The sequence below is a fragment of the Vicugna pacos genome, chromosome 12 (assembly GCF_048564905.1).
Source record: "Vicugna pacos chromosome 12, VicPac4, whole genome shotgun sequence".
NCBI lineage: Eukaryota > Metazoa > Chordata > Mammalia > Artiodactyla > Camelidae > Vicugna > Vicugna pacos.
The window spans coordinates 29,580,506-29,600,712 of record NC_132998.1 but is presented as its reverse complement, the minus strand read 5'-3'; the positions used below and the strand labels follow the sequence as shown (position 1 = coordinate 29,600,712).

Sequence of the window (20,207 nt, the reverse complement as noted above, 5' to 3'; positions counted from 1 at the left end):
AGTAAAGAAAACGGGACAAATGGAGCTCCACCGCCCCCAAACTCTGTACTCCCCCGCGCCACTTTCCCTGCCCAAATCCTTCCCTGTGCTTTGCGCCCAGTTCTCAGGAGAATCCCGGGACATTTCACCCCAAGCCTGTCCACTCACATACCCCCCAATTTCCACAGCTATTCGCCTCTCCGGCGACGCTGGCCCCCTCTTTCTAGAGCCACCCCCGGCTGCAGCCCGCCCTGAGTGCGCCGCCTGTTTATTCAGCCGGGAGTCCGGCACGCGCCAGGCGCACGCACTGCAACAACAAACCCGGCTGAATGGAGAGTTTGCAAGGGACGGGCGCAGGGAACCGGCGGGGGTAGGGGAGGGGAGGAGGGGGAGTTTAGGGAGTGGGTGGGAGGAAGAGGTAAGAGGAGGGGGGAGTGGGGGCTGCAGCCGCTTGCTGCAGCAGCAGGGAGTGGGGGGCGAGGCGGGGCCAGGGCTGCGCGTGGGGCTGGGTGTCCCATTGAAAAGGCGGCCGCACTCCGGCCGCCCAGCACTCTCTCACTTCTGGCCAGGGAACGTGGAAGGCGCACCGACAGGGAGCCGGCCAGGGAGGGCAAGTGAAAGAAGGAAATAAGAAAGAAAGGGGGTTAACAAAATAATACAAACAGCCCGAGCGACGGTTGGAGAGACCGAGACCCGGCGCAAGAGAGCGCAGCCCTAGGGGGAGAGGAACAGGAGACAGCAGAGCGCGCTCACCACTGACTTTTGCTTCTTCTGCTGCCTTTTTTTCTTCTCTTAAACAAGAAGGCGCCAGCGGCAGCCTCACACGCGAGCGCCACGCGAGGCTCCTGAAGCCAACCCGCGAAGGGAGGAGGGGAGGGAGGAGGAGTGGAGGGAGGAGGAAAGGCATTTGCACCTTCCTTGCTCTCACCCTAATAAGTCTCCCGGGGATTTTGTATATTTTTTACTTCCCTTCGGGCTCCTGCTTTATCTCTTCCCTCCTTTCCCTCTCTGTTCGTGCACCCCAGTCCTGTCTGTGTCCCCCCTCGTGCGCGCCCCGCACCTCGCGTCCCCGCTTGCTCGGATCCCGCGACTCCTTGGCCGCCGCTGCGCATGGAGAGCTCTGCCAAGATGGAGAGCGGCGGCGCCGGCCAGCAGTCCCAGCCGCAGCCCCAGCAGCCCTTCCTGCCGCCCGCAGCTTGCTTCTTTGCCACGGCCGCGGCGGCGGCAGCGGCGGCGGCGGCAGCGGCGGCGCAGAACGCTCACCAGCAGCAGCAAGCGCCACAGCTGAGCCCGGCGGCCGACGGCCAGCCCTCAGGGGGCGGTCACAAGTCGGCGCCCAAGCAAGTCAAGCGCCAGCGCTCGTCCTCGCCCGAACTGATGCGCTGCAAACGCCGGCTCAACTTCAGCGGCTTCGGCTACAGCCTGCCGCAGCAGCAGCCGGCCGCCGTGGCGCGCCGCAACGAGCGCGAGCGCAACCGCGTCAAGCTGGTCAACCTGGGCTTCGCCACCCTTCGGGAGCACGTCCCCAACGGCGCAGCCAACAAGAAGATGAGCAAGGTGGAGACGCTCCGCTCCGCCGTCGAGTACATCCGAGCGCTGCAGCAGCTGCTGGACGAACACGACGCGGTGAGCGCCGCCTTCCAGGCTGGCGTCCTGTCGCCCACCATCTCTCCCAACTACTCCAACGACATGAACTCCATGGCCGGCTCGCCGGTCTCATCCTACTCGTCGGACGAGGGCTCTTACGACCCACTCAGCCCCGAGGAGCAAGAACTGCTCGACTTCACCAACTGGTTCTGAGGGGCTCGGCCTGATCAGGCCCTGGTGTGAATGGACGATGGAAGCAGGTAGGCTGCATTTGGGAGTGAACAGGGGGATTTTCTTGCCTTCATCCTTTTTCTTCTTGAGGAGGGGGACTATCTCCACGGAGATGAGGGAGGGAGGTTGATTTTAAAGTATTTGTTCAAGTTTGTCAGTTTCAGATCTGGTGTGTTACTTTCAGCCTTGGCTTCTGAGAGTTGCTTTGCCCCAGTCTCCAAGGACTGGAAGGTAGAGGTGAAGTGCGGAGATGCTGGAGGACTTAGTACTAGGACCTGTCAAAAGAGGCATGCTACCTGACAGATCCTCCCCCAAATCTCCATTTCCTCCCACCACTTGCCTCCAAGTTCACACTAACCTCTCCTGTTCTTATGTTATAGGGCCATCGCAGAACCTGCATCTTTAGTGTTTTCCTGTCAGCGGTGTTGGAAGGGTGAAAAAAGAAGAAAAGAAGAAAACAAACAAATTCAGGCAACCAACCCCTAGACCAGCTAAGCGTCGCATGCCTGAGAAGCAAGACTCTCACAAAACAGGGATGCACTCAGAACAGTGTATTTGCACTCCAATCATTCAAGTTGATAGAGTGACTAGGACCTGAGTCAATGCACAAAATGCAGCTTGTGTACAAAAGTAGTGGGCTCCTGGCAGAAGGGAGCAGCACAGGCCCTGTAGAAACTCCCACCCACCACTAACAGGCAGAGCTGAAAGTGCTTGCTGGGAGTGCATTCATCTCCCACCCTCTCTGAAAGCACATTCTTAGCGCTCTAGAAATGGGTTGATGTCTTTCCTCTCTGTATCCCCTATTCCAATAAGCTGTGGACATTTGTCTGCAATGACATTATGCTATACTCAGTCCTTTGAAACCCTGATCCTCTGGGGGCTCCCTCCCCAAGCTCCACTCCCTCACACCATCTTTTCTACCGTTTTCATCATAGAATGCTTCCAATTTTTTTGTGATTTTTTTTATTATAAGAAAAATTTATTTGTATCTATTCTAACCAGTTTGGGGATATATTAAGATATTTTTGTACATAAGAGAGAAAGAGAGAAAAAATTTATAGAGTTTTGTATAAATGGTTTAAAATGTGTATATCTTGATACTTTAACATGTAATGCTATTACCTCTGCATATTTTAGATTTGTAGTTCACCTTACAACTGCCATTTCCCCTATGTGGTTTTGTAAAGAACTCTCCTCATAGGTGAGATCAAAAGGCCACCAGACGTACTTCAGCACCGATGTGTCTTACTTTATAGAAACCCTGTTAATGTATTAATGATGTTATTAAATACTGTTCAAGAAGAACAAAGTTTATGCAGCTACTGTCCAAACGCAAAGTGGCAGCCAGTTGGTTTTGATGGGTTGCCTTTTGGGAAATTTCTATCACTGCCTTTTTTTTTCTTACTGTTTTATTACAAACTTACAAAAAAAAACCCATGTATAACCCTGTTTTATACAAACTAGTTTCGTAATAAAACTTTTTTCTTTTTTTACAAATGAAAATACTCAGCCGCCTCCAAGTCTTTTTTGACGCCACTGCCCCAGTCCAAGTTGTTATCAATAGCCAAAGGGAAGGGGTGGGTAGGGGAGAAAAGGGTGGCGGGAAACATGCTTAGTGGCAGAAATGACAAAAATAAGTCCTATGACAAGTCCTACCCGAGGTGACTCTATGAACGTACAAGGAAAAGATACACACACACACATACGCACACACACGCGCGCGCGCGCGCGCGATGGTTTTCCTCACCATTTTTTTTTTTGCTGCAAATGTACACATACACCTAGAAGAGGTGATTGATGGCTGCATTGTCTTTTGATAAAATGACGGCACATTGGAAAAAATCCCCCCCAAAAGTGAACTGGAAAGAGAAGGTCCTCACCCCACTTTCTAACCCTTACCCTCACTCAGAGTTTCTCATTGTGAAACTGTGGACAGTCTGGATGAGATAATGGACACTAGGAATGGAGTAAGGACGGTGGTGTCTGAGGTTGGGCTTGAGGGAGGTAGCCCTCTCCACAGTCCCAGTGGTGGGTGTGTGCTTCTTCCTTCATTTCCAGTCGTGCATTTTCTACTCCTTTCCCTGCTGCACGCACTTTCCACATTGGTTTTAAGTGAAAGGCATGTATGATATGAATTCCTTACAGGAGTTAGATTTTAAATAAATAAAAGCCTTAGAAATGTGTGGTCGCTTTGAGACACTGGCCTATCTAAGCTTGTGACTCTATCCGAATGGCGTGAGCTGCGTGTAAAAGTACCCAATTACCAAGATTCAAAAAGAAATTGGTGGGTTTTTGGCTGGCTTGCTTCTTGTCAGTTAGCAAGGACGTGATCAGAATCCTACTCCGCCTCTTGCGGCTCCTCGCTCACTGCCTGCATTACTTGCAGATTCAGTTAGCGTGTCTCCAGCCAAGCGGAAAGCTGAGCGCAAAATGCATCTTACAAAACCCAACAAAGAGCGGGGAGCCAGCACGTCTTCCAGAGTTAAAAATCTAGTCTGTGTTGGTACATCTATACCATTTAGTGGCACAGAATAATCATTTTTTAAAGCCGCGATACATGGAGCACGCCACAACGTCTGATGTCATTTTGCTAAATGACCCTCTATAGAATGCACACTGAGGCTTCAGTCCCTTTCAAAGAGATGAGCGTAATTAAGGGGAAAAAAATCAGTAAATTCCTCATCGCCATAAATAATCGGACTTTCTGCCAGCAGTGGGCCAATTTAGAGCTTACTTGAGGGAAGTAATGCTTTGTGATGCCCGCTTTATTTTTATCTTCTCCTTTAGAGGACCAGGGCTGGGTCCACCCCCACCCCCACCAATTTCGTTTTCTTTTAATTTAGCTCCTTTGCAAGTTTCCAGATAAGGTGCCCAAAGAAAGTGTAGCAAGTTATTTATAGCTATGAATATAGCATTAGGATAATGTTTCAGCCCCCACAAAGGGGATTTTTCCCCCTTCTCCTTGTGAAGACAGGTGTTCTTTTACTCACTTCTGAATGAGAAATATCCAGTCTCGTTAAACTCCAGGCAAAGTTAGCCGTTGTTCGCCACAATGCAGAGGCAAACTCTAAAAATTCACAAAAACACACACAATTTTGCCGAAGCTAGGAAAGGGCAAAGCGGGGATTGGGCAAAATCTCATTACATCTGCTCTAATCGCTTAGCAACACAAAGCCGGGGCTTGTGCAGCGAAGGGAAGCCATTCACAGCGCTCTGACAGGCCGCATTCAGCCAGCATTAGTCAGCTCCATAAATCACCGCTGCCCATTGGCTGCGCGGCGGGCTTTGGAGCGGTCCTGGGCTGTCAGCGAAATACAAAATGTAGACCCCAGTGGCAAGCAATCGCAGCCTCTCTCTTCTCGGTCCCAGCAACCACCCCATTTTCCTTTTTTTGGTGGCGGGTACTGGGTAAGAAAACTGCCCTGATTTTATTGACTGAGAAATCTTATCTATTCAAAAAATGGCCTGGAGACTACCAAGTTAAGACTGGAGATGCCTGAAATTGACACGGAGGGCCAGGGAGTACGGGAGAGAAAGGAAAAAACAGAACTGCCACTGGTTGCAAAACTGCTGAATGCGAGTATTATCAGAGGCTGGGCTGGAGGTACTGGGACATACATATCTCACCTCCCTGACACAGCCTTTTAAATTTTAAAATTGGGAATACGAGAATGTATATGGAGAAAAATCCATCTCCAGCTCATATCAGATGGGCCCTCCAAAGAAGAGGAAACAGGTCTGTTCTCTGCCTAGAACATCAAAGGACTAGGACTGAGATGTAGTAAGAAAGAGGGAGTACAGTGTACATTTCCACCCCACTGCTCTTGCAGGGCTGGGGATGTTAGAACATAGAATTCACATCCCTGATTGCTTCTAAGCTTCTATCTTCTTGTTTGTAACATGTAGTTTATGGTACCCACAGCAGCAAGAGTAGACTACGTAAAGGAGTCAGCATATAGCCTTGTGAGGGAGATTACAAGCTATATGTAAATGCGAGTGCTCAATGTTATTCTAGTTTCTCATTTTCACGGGGACTGGTCAGTGGGTGCATCTAAATCACAGCCTAGATTTCAGGCTTACCCACAAGCCACATAAAAAGAAGTCTGGGAGTGAATGCGGAGTCAACGTAGGCTTTCCCAGGAAGTTCAGGTCATCTTTCCTTAAACACCACCTCCTCCAAGAAGCTTTCCTTGATCACCCTATCTAAAACAGCTCTCCATAGGCAACAGTTATCATCCATTATGTTGTTTGTCCTTCCTGTCATCTATGACTACCTCTAAAAACAACTGCATTTTTGTTTGTTTATACAATTACTATGAATTGCCCCCTACTAGCTAGTAGTCTCCATGGGACAGGGACCTTACTTGTCTTTTTCACCATAACTTCTCCAGCTCCTGCCCTGCTCAGCATCTCAGGAGGCCCTCTTCATTAGGAATCTCTTGCCCTCTGGCTTCCTGTTGGGTGTGGCCACTTGGAGGCACCAATAAGAGTTTGTGAGAAGGGGAGGCAGGTCAGGACATTTCTATCCCTGCTCCTCACTGCAAAGTTCCTCAGTTGCTTTGGCAGGGACTCTGCTCCTTGGTCTCAGGCGACAGCTTGTCAGGAGGCTCCATTCCCATAGCAATAGATCTTGCTGATGTGTAGTAACAGCTCCCTCCTCTGTCCCCTACAAGCCAGAGGTGGTAAAGCTCTCCCTCACATCTAGTCTCTGGGTGCTGCACCCTTTAGTTCCCTTAGTCCCAGCCACATCCATCTCTCCATTAAACTCTTTTCTTTTGTCCCTCCCAGTGTGCCATCAGCTCCTGCTGACCCTGCTGGTACCCAGGCTAGTCTCCCACAGTATCTCAGGGATATTCTCATTTCATGTAAGATTTTCAAAGACTCTTAGGACTATCAGTAAGAAATTGCCTAGGGCAGAGGTGAACCTCTCTGTGTTCAAAACCAAACCCTGGAAAATCACTTCATCCTTTTGAGCCAGGAATGACTTACTTGAAAGTCTGCAAAAAGGCAATTACAGTTTTTCTCCTGGAAAATTAGGATAATACCTTCCCTTGCATAGAACACCAGATGAATAGAAAATAAAAGGGCTTTAGAGCTGTCCATGATTATATCAGTGCAAGAGGTTAACTGCTTGCCACACACTCTTCCTGAACCAGGTAGAGGGGTGGTGCTGGGGACTTGCCACCAAGATAAACAAACAGCATGCTGCTGTCGGGAAACCATCCATTCACCCATTCACTCACTCATCCATTTATGCATTCATTTAAAAAGGGAGGAACAAATGATTAAGTTTAGTCAACATTTCTAGGACTTAATAGTCTTAATTTGAATCTTCTAAAGAGAGCCCTCTGAGGGCTTGTTATATTGCAACCTGTTTTTAAAACACTGTGGATGCTTCTCTGATGTACTAAGTGCCCTCAATCCTGTTTCCTTTTTTCTATTGTTGAGAAATCTCTTAACTTTTTTCTCCCTCTCTCCACTCCTGGGCCAAGAAGTGATCTGTTTTAGGATTTCCCCAGAAACTCCAGGTTACCGGGAGTCAAAGGTAGGAAGGGAAGTGGACTCGCTGACAACTAACGTTCTTTTCCCACTGCGAATGCAAAGGGCTGGGCTCTAGCGCAGGTCGAAGTTATATTCCAACTTCTTTTGTATGCAAGATTAGGTTGTTACAAAAGAGGGTGTGTAGGTTAATGGCAGGAAGCAAGTTGCAGCGCAGAATGCGGGCCCTGAGCGCGTGTCAGGCTTAATGATTTATTCAAGCTGCAGCGCATCCGGGCGTTGATTGGCTGCAGGCATGCGTCCGCTGTCAGCTGCGCGCGCCGGGGCCTCGCCCCGCTACCTGACGGCAGGGCTGGGGGGTGGGCGGGAGAGGAGGCTTGGTCACCCGCCCGGAGCGAAGAGGTGGGAAGAAGGAAGAGGACGGAGGTGAAAGAGAAGAGAAAAGAGAAGGGAAGGGAAGGGAAGGAGGGAGAAGAGAGGAGGAAGAAAAAAATCAGGGAAAATGGGGGTGGGGGAGAGAGGGGAAAAACAAGAGAGAGAAAGAGACAAAGCAGGAGAGGAGAAGAATGAAGACGGGAACAGAGAGAGGCTGGAGAGGGGAGTGGGACGCGCTCCCGCAAAGTCCCACGTGCGCCCCCCTCCAGGCAGCCTGCAGGCGGCCGCTCACAAAGCTGCCTTTGATGCGCTGGCGACCAGGGCTATTTTGGGGACGAGATGGGGGAAAGATGCCAATCCACACTCCTTGAAGGGAATCACTTTCAGCAAAGTCCGATGGAGAGGACTGGGCCCTGTGTCCGGGCTGTCGGGGCAGGAAGTGGATGCAGGGGACAAAAGCTGACACCTGCCAAAATCGAGAGCCCTTGGAGAGCACCTCGCCTCCAACCCTCTCCCGGCTGCCTTGATGGCCGGCTCCTCCGGGCTGCCCTGCTCCACTGCCTCTGGGCTCCAAAGTCCTCTCCAGACCGCAATTCTGCCTGCCTTTCTTTGGATCTCTATCCTCAGAGTCACTTTCCCCCTCCCATCTCCCATTTCCCTTTCTCCCTTTACTTCTTCCTCCCGATCTCCTTTCTTCATTTATTTGCTCTTTCCCTTTTTTTGCCATCATTATTTACAATTATTTAAAAAAAATTCACCACCACCCAAACACTTGTAGACTGGAGCCTTCTCCAGGCACTTTGGGAGGGAGAGGGATAGGAGGAAGAGCAGAAGAAAGCTCTTTGGAGGGGAAGGGAGCGTGGCCTTCAAAAATCAAACGGGGCAACCAGCCCCGTGTGCATTTTCGTGGATAAAGTTGTTGAGCCAAGAAAGTTGGCAGTCAGAGGGTGGCTGCTTGTGTTGGGGGAGCTGGAAATTCTATCAATAACCACCCCTCTCCCCAAGACCAGGACAGACGTAAAGCTGCCCCCCTCCAGCCCTCACCTCCCACCTCCAGTACACACAGCCCTCGGCCTCCCCCAGCTCCACTCTTCACTCAGAAAAACAGTCTGCCTCCATTGTCCAGGTGCCAGCAGGGCCTTTGGCGAAAGGGAGGCCGGCCAGCCCTCTGATCCAACTCAAAGGTTAGTTAAAAGACAAAAACAGCTGAAAGTCTTCATGAATAATGCTGGGCCAGTGCCCCACCCCACCCCTAGGACCAACACCCCCCTCCTCCCTACTCAGTGTAGTGCAAGCCCCGCTCAATGCCCTACCACTTTGTTATGCTGCTCGCCTAAGTCAGAATTTCACAGAAAGGCCGAGAAGAAAAGCTCCCACAATTAGGGGTCGCCTGTCAGAAAACATTAACGCCTTCCTCTCCCAGCCTGTCAGGCCGGCTGCAGATACAAACTGCCATGGCGAATTGGCCCTCCACCCCGTGAAGCGCCCGCCAGCCAAAGGAGCAGGGATTTCAAAGCCAAAGATTCTGGAGCCTGCCTGAGAGTGGTTTCTGCAGTGTCAGGATGCATGTAGATACTCCCAGCTTATCCTTTCCAAGAGTCAGGCATAAGATACCTGGAAGAAGTCACAGGAGACAGGCATGGACAGATGACCAGACCTCTCAGACCAGGGCAGCTGAGCAGGATCTTTTCCTGTAGTGGGTAGGGTTAAAATCCATGCCCACAGCTACACCCTCATCTCCTGTCTGTTGAGCATTTTCCAAGCCAGACAGCTTATTTTTTTTCACAATCAGGGCAATAATACAAAGTGGTGTATTACTATATTCACCTTAAAGATAAAAAAAAAAAAAACAAGTGGCCGAGAGAGGCTATATGACTTGTCTGTGATCACAAAGCTAGGTAGTGGCAGAGCCAGGATCTGAACTCAGGCTTTCCTGACTCCAAATTCCATGTTCTTTCCACCATAATCTGGCCCATAGTTTGGCCCAGTAAGAGCCAAAGACCAATTCTATGCTTGTCTGCTTCTGGAAACATTCCCAATATGCCAGCATGTTTTTTGCCATCTCCTTTGTATTAACCAAAGATATCCCCTGCTTCTAGAACAGTATCTGGCACCTGTTTGACATGCAAAAACATGTGAAACGAAGGGAATATGGAGAAATGAAAGGAAAGAGGAAGGGAGAGATTCCTTAGGAAGGACTTTTTTATCTTCTTTGAACATAATTTTGATTTGGGGGTCAAGAGACCTGGTTGGGATACTCCACGCATCATCAATTAGCTTGGGAGTTGAATTTTTGTTTCCTCATCTGCATAAGTGGACATAATAACACCTATTTGCAAGGGTAGTTACAAAGAATGAAATAGACTATGCAAAAGTTCCCAGCAGAGTGTCTAGCATATAGTAGGTGCTCAAGAAAATTCCACTGAATATGAGATAGGATTTAGTCTTTTTTTTTCTGTATATCAGGACATTATATGCCACACATGCAGTTATATCCATGAAACATCTATAGCTAAGACATCAGGGAATTTTGCATTCTGTTGTCCTATGGTGTTCATGCCACAGGGTACTATGAGCTAAAGCGAGTCTGTGTTCATGGGTGTTAGGGAGACAGCTTGGTGACGTGGACGCATTTTGGTGCCTCTGAGAAGTGAGCAGTCATCCTCCAGTCAGAGCAGAGTGGTTTTGCTGTTGCTTAACACCCCTGGTGAGGCAAAGAGGAAATTGTCAGCCTAAGTTTGTGGAAGACAAAAAACGAAGCTCCAAGGGGTGGTTATTTGGCTAGGAGAGTGAGCACTGGAAGGTGGAATGGGCCACTGGGCTCCCTCTAGGAGCCTCATCCTCTCTCATGCTAAGTGATTCAGAACTCTGGCCTCTTCCCAGGTCTTGGAAGGAAAAATTTCAGAAAACCATTCATAAAAATTCAAGGGATGGCCATCACTCCCATTACATCTGTTACTGGTGAGATTATTTTGATTATTTCGGTTTGCATTAACTCCCAAACCTCTGGGACTGCTGACACCACCCAATAATCAGCTCTTCCAAGTTCCAAAATACCAATTAAGGAAAAAAAAAAAGAAACAAAGCAAGAAAAGAGTATAATCCTCGGAATGTTTAGTAATTCTGCCACAGTTGGTCAGCTTCTTGGTGACTATTTTCCTACTGATTCCTTCTGTGAATGTTCTGCTTTCCAGAAAGCAGGGATGATTTTATGGCTTTCTTCGTGTCTCTCACATTTTCCTCTTTGCCTCCTTCTAGGAACAGCCTTCTTCATCTTTCAGGAGGAAGATTCTATCCTTGAGATATCATTATGACCTCGAGACTGCTGGCCAAAAATAATGGAAGAGTGTAAACATAAGGTCTACTTATGAGAAATTTGATGGTCTTTCATTGGCTGAAAATGTTCAGAAGGCAGAGCAACCAAAGGAACACCTCCTTCACCAAATACACAATATAAGACTGCTAAAGTAAACCCTGTAGAGTTTGTATAACCACAGCAATGCAGCCAATGGTGGCTTCTATAAACTAACTTTTTTTCATGGGAAAAAAAAACCAGAATGAGCCAAAACTGCAGCCCTGGGAGGGGGCCTGGCTGGACCAATACAGTGTCAGCATTCAGATACTTCATAACGTCTCCACTTTCTGAGGACATGAAAGTTAAGCCTGGGAGAGAAGGCAGGATGCACATTGGGCAGGCATCTTCTGCAATCTCTTTCTGTTGGAGGGACCAACAAGAGGCTTGCTCTACACCATCTCCTCATTCTCAGGAATGTTACCCTGCTTCCCTGGGACACACAAAGGAAGGGGCTTTACTTTGTGGCATCAAAAGAGGATATACATTTCAAGGAACAGCTAACTTGTTGCTAGAGAGCCTCTACAGATGAAAACAGACATGTTAATTCTAATTCTAGGTACTTTTTCTAAGAAAAAAATCAGACATGCTCGAAAGACACACAGCAAAGAGTGTGTATTGTAGGAGTAGTAGTATTTTTTTATAGTGTTGAAGAATATAACACAACCTGAAACTGCAGTGTTGGAGCATTGGGTCAAATATGGGCAGGCTCTTAGAATGGTACATGGTGCAGAATTTTAATTGGTAGTATAGATTTATGTTTACTAACATGGAAATATATCTGTGATATAATAAATATCTTAAGTGAAAAGAACAGCCATCACCTCTAATTCTACCAACCAAAAAAAAAACCATTTAATTATCTACATTTTTTTGACAAAGTGGTATCATATGATTCACTTTTCTACTTAAAATGAGAACATTAATCAGTTTAGTCATTAATTCAGCAAATATTTCCCCAGGCCCTATTCTAGGCCCTCAAGACACAGTAGTGGAGATGATCAGCAAGATCCCAGCCCTTATAGATTACGGAGTAAGAAAGACATTAAAAAATCTGGTAGTTACACATTTCTGAATCCTCACATAGTCTTCTACCACATAATTTTAAATGTTGATTGAATGTACAATAACATCTTAACTAATCTGTAGTTTTACACAGAGAATGTTCTTTCTCTTTATTTTATTTTAGTTTTTGATATCTGCTAATAAATCCTGTGATGAAAAACCTTACAACCAAACAATTACACATGATTATGTCCCCAGGACACATCTGAAGAAGAACTGATTTGTTAAAGTAAATGTGCTTCCTGAAGGCTTTTGGACTCCTATCACCTACAATTGCCTTCAGACAGGTGGAATCCAGTACGATTTCACCAGCAGTGATGAGTACCCACTTCCTCACAGCCTCCCCAGGTAGTATTGTATTTTAAACAAACCACTACCACTACCACTGCTTGTCCTACATCACCAGTGACATTCAATTACTTTTTCATATCTATTTACATCAGTGATTCTCCTACACTGGACTGGGATGAACTCCATTATAATGAATGCAGGAGGATGTCTGCTTAACATACATATTCCTGGAGATTCTGATTAACTACATGCTCTGGACAGTGATTTTAATTTTAGCCCTTCTGGGGAGATATGCCAGATAACTAACTTTAAAAGCGACAACTGTGGATATGATAAAATCTCCAATCGCATAAAGATGACTTCTATTCCAAATTTACTTTTCCTAAGTTCCAGGGGTCACATGTCCCCAGTAGTAATCTGTGGGGAATGCAGAGGGTTACTCTGAACTCTGACTCCCCAACCGTTCCCTGCCTCTCCTTTCCAGCGTCTTCCCATTCATGCTGACCTCCCAGCCCTGCCCCCCACCTGCTGCTGGCCTGGAGAAGAAAGCCATTTCCATTGGCCTTGGCTGCCTGGGGAGATCTATATTACTCTGGGGAAGACAAGAGCTGTCCCCATCTTGGTAAAGTGTGAAATTCGGTTTTGATTGCAAAGGGAAGCCATTTCAACAGGATTACACCGTGACCATGTAGATTAAATTTAGCCATATGGCCTGGGGACGCTTCTTCCTACTGTCAGGTAACAGTGAATTGCTAATGACGTGGTGATGACATTTTCAAATGAAAAAATAAAGCCACCTGGACTGGAATAAAGGAGGCAAAAAATGACAAGATGCTGGTAAGCAGGAACAGAGCTCTCGACCCTCTGCGGGCTTTGAAGAAGAGATGGGACTTGTTTTATTTATTAGTAAAACCAATGAGCATGTGCCTGATGTTATAAACAGAGCTCTGCCAGCTTAGCACAGGAGAAAGGGATTCCAGTGTTTTTTCATCCTCCCTTCCTTCTTCCCTTCCTTCCTCCCTCCCTCCCTCCCTTCCTTCCCTCTCTTCCTTTCTTTCTGAGGAAGAAGTCTGGATATAGGAATTGGGCTTAGTATGATGGCTCCCAATTCTCTCAGGCCACAGGTGCTAACTAGCTTTTCATTCTTTCTTAGTGTTTGGCTTAGTGCCCTGTGGTCCCAGGATGACTGCTCCATCTCCAGATCATGTCGGCTTTCTAGACAAGAAGGGGAAGAAAAAAGAGCAAAAAAGGGTTGTGCCAGCTAAAGGCGCTCTCCTCTAAAATGGTTTCCTGTTAACTCCCCTCAGAAAGTCGCAATTATCTCCCTGAGGTCAGAACTATAGTAAATGGCTAATGGAAGGGGCCAAAGAAGCCAGGAATGGACTTTTTAAGCCAGGAATATCACTGCTTCAAACACAAGTGAGATTTTTTAAAAAGGAAAAAGAGGAGGATGGATATTGGATCTCAAAGAAGCTTGAGGTCTCAGAAATCTACAGAAGATTTTACCCCAGTAGTTGTTCTGCACCAGTTCCTGGACCCCACCAACAAGCTGGCATCTGCTTCCAATCTTTTCAGTCTTCTGTATTTGTCTGTACTTTTAAATTGGAAGCTAGGTTAGATTTCTCAATTTCATTTATGGAGTCATTGAATATTTAAAGGTGCAAGTACTTAAGAGGTCTCCTCTTTCAACTTATTGAGCTACAGATGATGAAACGGAGGCCCAGAGTGATTAAATAACTTGTCCAACATCACACAGCTAGTAAGGTGTCTATCCAAGATTAAAATGCACGGACAGAATGCTAGGTATATCTTTTCTAAAGGCTAAAATCCTCAGTCAGATTTCAAGATTGCAAGAATTTCAAACCATCAAGACCAGGTGAAGCTTTTTAAACTAGTTCCTTTCATTACTAGAATCTGCTTTAAACCCCACAGCGTTGGACTTGAACCACATTTTAAACCATATTTTCAGTCCTTCCTATTTTCTCCCCCATTCCTAAGGCCTCTCAGGTTCTCAATCCAGCCCCCCATTAGGAGTTTAGTAGCCTCTGAATATGTCCATTGAAAGAATATGCCAGACTTGCTTTCCAAATCCTGATTTCTGATATTGCCACACAATATCTTCAACCAGAAGCCCAAGAATCTTTTCCATTCCTCTCTCTCATCCTCTCCAACTGGTACCTGGTGAGCAACATGAAATGCAAAGGATTCTATACAATGTCTGAAAAATCTATAAAATCAGGAAAAATATTTAAACTACTTGTTGAACTTTCCCCCCAGATTAATGATGGTACCCATTAGGCTTTAAATTTAGAGATATTTTGCCTCTAATGGTGTCTGGGGGTTGAAGGAAACATACAAAGCATGTTACTTGAGCATGTAACTAATGTATCCATTAAACATAATTTTTTCTCTGTTTCCAGACTTAGATATCCTATATTTCTCTCTTAGATTCAGTTCCTGCTTTCTGAATCCCAGTGTTTCTGCCTTTGTTCAGGACCTTACCATTTCTCCCTGGATCTCTGATTCCTAAATAAGTCTCCTTGTTCTTGTCACTTCAATCCATCCTCTGCATTATGGCCACCTGAGTACTTTAAAAACAGTATGTAGACCACACGACTGCCATCAAAGTGGTCTTTCCGACATCACATGTCTCTTGTTTAAAACACTTTCATGGTTTCTCCTCTGTCTGCGATAGTAGTTAATTTAGTCACTCACCCAAGTATTTATAAAGTTTCCTACTAGGGGCCGGTATTATGCCAGGCAATGTCCATACAATGCTGAACAAGGCAAACGTGGTGGATACTCTCCTGGAGCTTCTATTCTAGTAAACGGTTGATAAAGGCACTGATGATCTAGCTTCTGTCTGCAGCCCCATCCAAATAGCCACCACCCCTGTTGACCTTTGTATCCTAGCAATGTCAAACAGTTTATAGTCTCGTGCACACACCCTGCTTTTTCTCCTCAGAACCTTTGCACATCCTATTTTTGTTGGTCTGGTGTATTCATTTACCCTTTAAGTTCCAGCTCAGACATTGCTTCCTCGGGGAAGGCTTCCTTGACTTCACCTTTCACAGATAAATCACTTTTTCTCTGGAAATTTTACATATCCTGTTGTTATTTAGTTGCCCTTATCACAATGCTCCCTAATTTCTTTGATTACAATCCTTCCTTTTTTTCTTGGAGTGGAGAAATGAGCAAAACAAAAAGGATTTCAATTGCATTTAAAATTCAGAAAAATTGCCAGAATTGCTTTAAAAAAAAATAGACTCTGCTGTATCAAGAAAAGAAATGATGACAATTTTCATATTGACCACCAGGAGTTACAATGAGCATTTTGCAGCTCTGAGAACAATAACTCTTAAGAAAAGGAGCCAGGAAACTCCATGACGCCTCATCTCACTCAACTATAACAATTTGTGAGTTCTCATTAATTGTCTAACAATGTTTCATGAGCCTTAAAAGTAACTGAAATAAAAGAGGTCATTAGCATGTGCTTCATAAGAGAGGGGAACCCTCAATTTTCAGAGCACAAGAAGAGAACTGTTCTTTTTTTTTCTCTTTAGGTGTCAGAGGTCTAGGGAACAGAAAGAACGGTCTACAGAAAAATGCAAACTGACTTGGGACTTTTCTTCTCAGCTTAAAAAAAATCCAGACAGCAAGAAAATAGGGACGTGGAGAGAAAATTTAAGGAAAACTAATTCATGTAAAGGAGAAACTCATTTTTATTCGTATAGATACATATATATATTTTTTATATATACGTATATACACACATACACATTTTTTTTCCTGTAAGAGGGAACTTTTATATTTTGTTTTCACACTAGATTGTTAGGTATTTGGAAAAGAGACTGTGCTTTATATGCTTTATAGGCCTAGTGCAGAAACACTGTAGGTGCTCAATGAATGCAGATTTTTATTAAATAACATTATATTGCTGATGATTGGTTTTGATGGAAAAAGATCTAAAATCTAAGAAAAGTGATAGACATAGCATGAAAAAAATTAGCTACATAGAACCACAGGTTACAGAGGATTATCTAGTTCTATATTTGGGGGCAGGTAGGACCTGGGACCAGCAGTGCAGGTACACACACATAGCACAATGCAAATGGGCTGTGTGTGTGTGTGTGTGTGTGTGTGTATAACTTAAGTTCTGTTTTTCTGGTAGTCTCCACACCCCTCTTCTCTTTTGTTGCCTTTTCCAGTGACATGGAAATGTATTCCCGCATTTTATTTTCAACTTTTCAAATAACCTCAGGCAGACCAGGTAGAAAAGGAGTGACGAGGCCCATGGTGCCGCTCTGGCCCACTGGGAGCAAAGTTTGGGCTTCTGTTCTTTCTGTCCCTAATTCATAAATTTTTATTTTGTTCTTAGAGCCCTCTTCTTTATCAATCCATTCGGCTATTAAAAATAATTATACAAATTCAGTGTGTGTGTGGGTTTTGGGTCGGCTGTGGAAATTGATTTACAAGTCAACCACTTTTCTCTTTCCTTGCCGTCTCCCGCTTGAGTGGTCTGTCGGCTCTGGGCCTTTCTTTCACTGGAGGAGAATAAGGTTGTCTATGGAAGAGGTCAGCATTTCAAATTGGTGGAGTTCAACTGCACAAATGACATAGAACTGACAAGAAAAGACAGGGGGTTTGGAGGTCACAGACTGCATAGGTCTTGCCTAGGGTTTTTGCTTTGTGATGAACCCTGGCACCAAAATGAATTAAATAACAGGCTTAAGGACTATTGAGGGAGGACTGAATGCAAATCAAAGATAAGTAGAAGTTTTCTTTCCTAACAGGGGAATGATTTTTTTTCCTTCCCTCTCCCCCTTCCATATCTACGCCGGCAAGAGCTGCATGTTAAACATGATTTCACTCGCATTATGCGGGGCGCTTTCACCGCACTGTGGCTGCGATGGCCTATCTTGGCCTATGATTAATGACCTGCTAGGCAATTTGGAAGCCATAATAACTCCGCAGTCCACACACAAACTATATAGTCGCATTCCTTTTGCGGATTTGCCAAGCTGTTACCAAGGGGCCCAAGCAGGAGCCGGATTGCTCGAGAGATAGTGAAGCATTTCTGCAAATGCCATTTGGGCCTTATCTTGCTGGAAAGTGCCATGAGCAGCGAGCTCATTTACAAAATCCAAAGCGCAGATCTCATGGCTTTTTTATTTTAGCCCAGATTAGAGAGGGAAGAAAAAACCCCACAAAACAAAAATCGCTACAAAAAGAAAAAAAAAGCCTGGTAAAAATGGATCTCTCTATACAGTCTCCAGGTTGGGAGCGATTACACAGACAGCAGGCAGCGAGTTCCCAAATTTGGAAATCATATTCATCCAGGCCTAATGCTGATAATGCCCTCCAGAAGCAAAAAGTGGATTTTTGAAAATTTTAGGTGGAAACAGAGGCTCCTCTTCAAGATTTGCTTTTTGGAAGTGTCTGTGTGCACACATCTGCACGGCAAGCCTGCATACTGGAGTGAAAGGTGACAGAGCTGGGCGTCAGCTCAGCCACTGCCTCGCTCTGTGACCCCCAGATGCATCTCATCTCCTCTCTGGGCTGCAATTTTCTCATCAGTTCAATGAGAAGGTTGGGTTTAGCAAACAATCTAGTAGGCCTTTTAGGCTCTAATTTTTATTCACAAAGCAGATAGATATTAAGTGCTCACCATGTACTTGGCACTCTTCCAGGCTCTGGAGATATTTAGGGAAGAAAGAAGACAAAGATCCCTGTACCCAAAAAACTTACATTCTAGGAGGCGTGAGACAATCATTAGCAAGAAAAATAATTAATAGGTAAATTATAATTGTAGAGGATAATGAGTACTATGGAAAAGGGAAAATGGGGCAGAATAAGGGGGGACAGGAGTATGCTGGGGTAGGGGTTGGGGCAGACTGAAATATGAAATATGGTGGTCAGGGTGGGCCTTGGTGACACAGTGGAATCTGGCCGTGAGCTTCACGAGATGAGGGAGGCAGCCAAGCATATAACCAATGGGCAAGCATTCTGGCAGAAAGAACATTTTAAAACGAAGTCCCTAACAGTCCAAGAGTCTACTGATACTGTCATTTTCTTTGAGACTGACTGGTTTTCAGTTACTTGGCTAGTTGGTGACTGCTTTAATCACCAAGCTCCAAAGTTTTCAACTGAAGCTGCATGTTGAAAGTACCCTGGGAACTAGAAAAACATAGAGGCCTGGGTCTCACTTCCAGACATGCTGATTTAATTGGTCTGGGGTGCAGGCTGGGCATCAAGAGTTTACAAAGCCCCCCAGGTGTCAAGGTCAAGAACCATGGATCTAGAGCAAGCAGGTCAACTCCACCACAACCTTCCCAGGGCTGTTTGTTATGAGGAAAGCCATCTTACAATTCACAATGTCAGAACAACTATCACTCAGTCCACAGGCAATAGCTCATTAAGAATCTTCTATGGCCAGGCAAAGGAGAGCAAGACAGCCCACGCCTTTGGGAGTTCCCAGCTTATAGAGAAGACAGATGTCAAAACAATTCTTCAGACAGACACTGAGTCTAGTACAGAGCAATAAAGCCTTTGTGTGATGCTGAAAGTCAGTTCATCTCAAACACAACTCATTCAAATATGACTTCATTACATCTGCCATAGCCATGTAAAATTGACTCATGTCTTTCATTTAAATTTTTACGTTGTCATAGACCTAATCAATAATACCTCTGAAATCTCTTACTTGATGTGCTAATTATAATATATATATAACAGGTCAGTATAAATGAATTCTTTCATTAAAAAATAGCTGCACAAAGTTTCAAAGAAGGCATCTACATCCTAAAGACAGCCATTGTTTGCCAATGATGCCCGACTACCCATGCAAATGCTCCCTTTCACACACCACCTTGTCATACATTGATGAGTCTGTCTCTAGGATGGATATTGAAAAATGAAATTGCTGGGTGACAGGGCATTAGCATTTTTAACTTGAACATGTACTGCCAAACTGGCCTCCAAAAGACCCTAACCAACTTACACCAGGCTGTAGGGTCAAGTTCCACTTCTCAGCAGTGTCTTTCATGCAGTACTATTGTTTGTAGGTGGCATGTTCTTACCTGCCAGAGTAGGGATGTACTTACCTAGATCTATCCAAGTTCTCATTTGTAGCACAGAGAAGTTTGCTACAGGTGGTTGGAAATAAGTGTGGAATTATCTCGCCTGGGCAGGGATGGTACTCCTCATCTGAGCACTGTGACCTGACTAACTGAGTTAAGCAGTTGTCCAGCATCTTAGAGTAAGGAATTGAAAATCACAGTAACCATGACACCTTCTTGGCACACACATATTGCATTAATTAAGATATAGGATGTTAGGACGTAGAACACAGACCCAAAATAATAGTGGCTAAAGAAAGTTTAGAACATGAATTCACTCACGTAACTGTCCAAGTGTAGTAAGTTCAGGGATGGTACTGAAGATCCACTTCTCATAAGGTGTTGTCCTGATTCATCTGGTCCAAAGTGGTGCATGGCCATATCCACATTCTGGCAAGAGTGAAGAGGAGGCACCCAGAAGTTACACTCAATCTGCTGACACACAAAATTTAGTCACATGGCCATATCTATTTACAAAGGGGTCTGGGAAATGTTATTATTTTTAACAGCTATGCATCCAGCTAAGAAACCAGTCATTCTACTATTATGAAAGAGAAGGTGAGAACAGATGTTGGCAGACAATAGCAGTCTTGCTGCTTATGTGAAAAGAGTCATTATGTGGTACCACAACAGGAACAATGGTATATTACATATCTAGAGTCATTTACAGTTTACCAGGCATTTTCGTATCTGTGGTCTCATTTGGCTCT

The 20,207-nt window shown here is 45.4% G+C and overlaps 2 protein-coding genes across 26 annotated transcripts in view; one reads left to right on the top strand and one right to left on the bottom strand.

Moving 5' to 3' along the window:
- PAH (phenylalanine hydroxylase) overlaps window positions 1–20,207 on the bottom strand; it is a 361,485-nt gene that overhangs the window by 83,138 nt on the left and 258,140 nt on the right. For 23 of the 25 annotated variants that reach the window (XM_072973153.1, XM_006205894.4, XM_072973150.1 and 20 more), the window contains one exon: window positions 19,780–19,887. The gene's annotated coding sequence lies outside the window, so the exon portion shown is untranslated. Of the gene's footprint in view, window positions 1–19,779; window positions 19,933–20,207 lie in introns of all 25 variants that reach the window. The other 2 variants (XM_072973162.1, XM_072973158.1) reach the window with 2 other exon arrangements.
- ASCL1 (achaete-scute family bHLH transcription factor 1) lies at window positions 526–3,300 on the top strand. Its single transcript, XM_006220380.4, has 2 exons — window positions 526–1,826; window positions 2,178–3,300. Exon 1 carries the CDS (start codon window positions 1,090–1,092, stop codon window positions 1,777–1,779), a length of 690 nt encoding a protein of 229 aa, XP_006220442.2. The 5' UTR covers window positions 526–1,089; the 3' UTR covers window positions 1,780–1,826; window positions 2,178–3,300.